We start from the raw sequence: 2713 nt of genomic DNA, 5'->3' as shown, positions 1-2713 counted from the left end.
CGCAGCCGCCGCTCTCACGAAGCTGCGACAGCGTGGCGTCCAGCGCGTCGTGGCCGCCTTCCGTCGCGTCGGTCGGCGACAGCTTGCTTGAGGACGGTGCCGACGTGCGGGCAGTGCAGCGAGATGTGACCCTGCGCAGTCTGCTAGACACACTTGCTGCTTCTGCTGCTTGTAGCAGTGTGCCGGAGAGAGTGCTGCATCCTCTATTGCCAGCAGCAGCAGTAACAACAGCAGGAGGTGTGGTGCTGGCGTCAGCGCAGCAACACGAATCACACGAATCGGGCGCTGCAGCGAGTGCGTCAGCACAACAAACGCTTCTACCGCTAGCAGTAGAGCTTTGTCGCGTGGTACGCCCCTTCGCGCGACGGCTGCTGCTGCTGCTCACACAGGAGAGCGGTGGCCACGCCAGCGTGACACCCAACACATGCGCGGAAGCTGTCAACTGCGTCTTAGAGTCGGAAGGGGTTCGGGGCGTGCGTGCAACGCGACGTCTCTGCCGTCACATCGCCGTAATGCACGGCGTGTTGGAGGATGAGGGGCAGAGAAACGAGACGGTGCCATACGCCAGTTTTGTGGCCAGCGTGGTGCAGTTGGCGGAAGAGGCGTGAGCGGGGCGCCCTCCACTTGATACAGCCCCTTGTGGCCGTGTGTATCGTTGCGATGGATGCGTCTCTGTGTGTGTTCACGTGGAGGGAGCTCCCTGCTTTCTGGTGCCATCCTCGAAGAGCTGCCATATGCTCTATTTCTTTCCTTTGCTTGGTGCTTATTGTTGTGCACAGGAGCAGGAGAAGGCAGAAAAAAAAAAGGGAGTGCGGCAGTGGAGTGCGATAGATAGCTTAGGTGGGAGTCATCGGCACTACTGCCTCGTTGCACAAGGAGTTATGCATTCCCCCACGCGTCTGGGAACCGGCGGTGGCGGCGACGACGCTGTCGCTGCTGCTACACCTGTCTCTTCGTTATCGGCGTGGCGAGTTGCGGCGGAGCTGCTGGCCGCCCACAGCAGCAGCAGCAACAACAGGAACATAGGAAGTGGCAGCCCACATGAGTCGCCCGTGGAAGGTGCACGAGCACGGGAGCGAACGACGGAGCCGAGCCACGATAGCCCAGCTAGTGAAAACAAGAAGCAACAGCAGCAGCGCAAGCAGGAAGATGTGTCACATTTTGACACGTACTCCGGCACGTCTCCACTGCAGCGGTACATGACACAAACGCCCTTGTCCCCAGCATCCTCCAAGGTACTGCAGCTTGCCTCCGTTACGATACGCAAGCGGCAGGCGGAGCTGCTGCAGCGTGAGGAGACCGTCCTGCGCCGCGAGGCGGCGGTCCGCGCACGTGAGGGGCAACTGGCCCAGCAGGAGGAGCAGCTGCGCCTGACACAAGAGCGCCTGGGGCCGAAGATGGCCACCGACGCGTACCGACAGCAGCTACACGACGTGAAGCGCGAGCTGGACGCGCGGGAACAGGAGTTGACCTACCGCATCGCCGCGCAGAAGCAGGAGCGAGAGCGCCTCGCCGCCCATTCGGCCGAGCTCGATGCACGCGAGCGGGAGTTGGAGGAGGAGCAGGAGCGGCTGCTGAGCGACACACGCGTGCAGGTGGAGCGCATCCACAACGGCGCACGTGCGGTACAGACAAAGGAAGCCGCTGTGGCCCAACGAGAGGAGGCTAACAAGCAGCGTGAGGCGGAGTTGCTGCTGCAGCGCGAGTGCCTCGCAAGCTGGGAGTCTGCGCTGCGCCAACAGCAGCGGCTGGTGGATGCGCAGAAGGCCAATGCTGCAAAGACGATTGCTACTGCACATGATGTGAGTGTGCGTGAGGAAAGACTTCGTGAAGCGGGGCGGCGCCTTTGTGAGCGTGAGGCTGCGTTATGGGAGACGGCAGCAGAGAAGGTGCCACAGGGCCGTGCAGAACTCCTGACGCTGATGACTATTCTCAAAAGTCTCCGTGGCGAGCTGCTGGCGTGCAAGCTCAGCAACCAGGAGACTTCTCTAGTGTAGTGGCGTGTGACACATTTAGAGGTGTACGGGCATGTGCAAGTCTGTCTCTCTCTGTGTGTGTGTGTGTGGCTACGCCTAGCCTACTGCTATTGCTGCTACTCACTTGCTGTTCCCTTTTCCCTTCCCTCTCGTTACCCGCGTCTGGGGTGAGGAACGGTGCTGTGTTGTTACCGTACTACGCCTGGGAGGGGAAGGGTGAGTGCGGGGTTCACCATCGACGCGGGGATAAACACACCTGGCGACTTTATGCGCGCCGGGGATGCGGCGCTCGAGAAGGTGAGTGAGGCGTTCGTAGAGGGTGCTGTGTCTGCCGCTGGTGCAGAGAGCCGCTGCAAACTGTGGTGCTGCACTTGTGGGACGGCAGCAGTAGCACGGCCGCTTTGCCACCTGACGCTCTTTAACACGGTGGTGCCGGTGGTGGTGTGCACGGCGCTAACAGGAGCTGCAGGTGGCTCTGCGCCTGCACCGTTCGGCCGCGGTGCTGATGGATATCTGCCACTACGGCCAGCTGTGCACGCGGAATGAACCACCGTTTCACCATGCGCGTTGCAGAACGGCGTTTTACTGCAACGTGGGCGGCCAGCGGAATGACTGGGTTGCGCACAGGTGGGCCTGCAGGGAGCCACTCAGGCGACGTGCCGACTCTGAGCGGTGATGAACAGCAATGGGACGCGCTCCTTCATCATTGTTGTGGCTTCTCTCCTTTATATATATAT

The 2713-nt window shown here is 61.3% G+C and overlaps 3 protein-coding genes across 3 annotated transcripts; all 3 read left to right on the top strand.

Moving 5' to 3' along the window:
- On the top strand, positions 1-608 carry DQ04_15911020 (hypothetical protein; the record flags this gene model as incomplete). The annotated part of the gene is made up of 1 exon (XM_009317389.1): positions 1-608. A coding segment is annotated over one exon (608 nt), but the record flags the coding sequence as incomplete, so codon positions are not given.
- Positions 609-881: 273 nt separating this feature from the next.
- On the top strand, positions 882-1997 carry DQ04_15911010 (hypothetical protein; the record flags this gene model as incomplete). Its single annotated transcript, XM_009317388.1, has 1 exon — positions 882-1997. One exon carries the CDS (start codon positions 882-884, stop codon positions 1995-1997), a length of 1116 nt encoding a protein of 371 aa, XP_009315663.1.
- A 246-nt stretch (positions 1998-2243) lies between these two features.
- DQ04_15911000 (hypothetical protein) lies at positions 2244-2522 on the top strand (the record flags this gene model as incomplete). Its single annotated transcript, XM_009317387.1, has 1 exon — positions 2244-2522. The coding sequence occupies one exon, from the start codon at positions 2244-2246 to the stop codon at positions 2520-2522; it is 279 nt and encodes a 92-aa protein (XP_009315662.1).
- Between the last annotated feature and the right edge of the window lie 191 nt (positions 2523-2713).

Source organism: Trypanosoma grayi, assembly GCF_000691245.1.
Source record: "Trypanosoma grayi strain ANR4 Tgr_1591_V1, whole genome shotgun sequence".
Taxonomy (NCBI): domain Eukaryota; phylum Euglenozoa; class Kinetoplastea; order Trypanosomatida; family Trypanosomatidae; genus Trypanosoma; species Trypanosoma grayi.
Note: the sequence above shows the minus strand (reverse complement) of the source record. Positions and strands in the feature narration are given on the sequence as shown.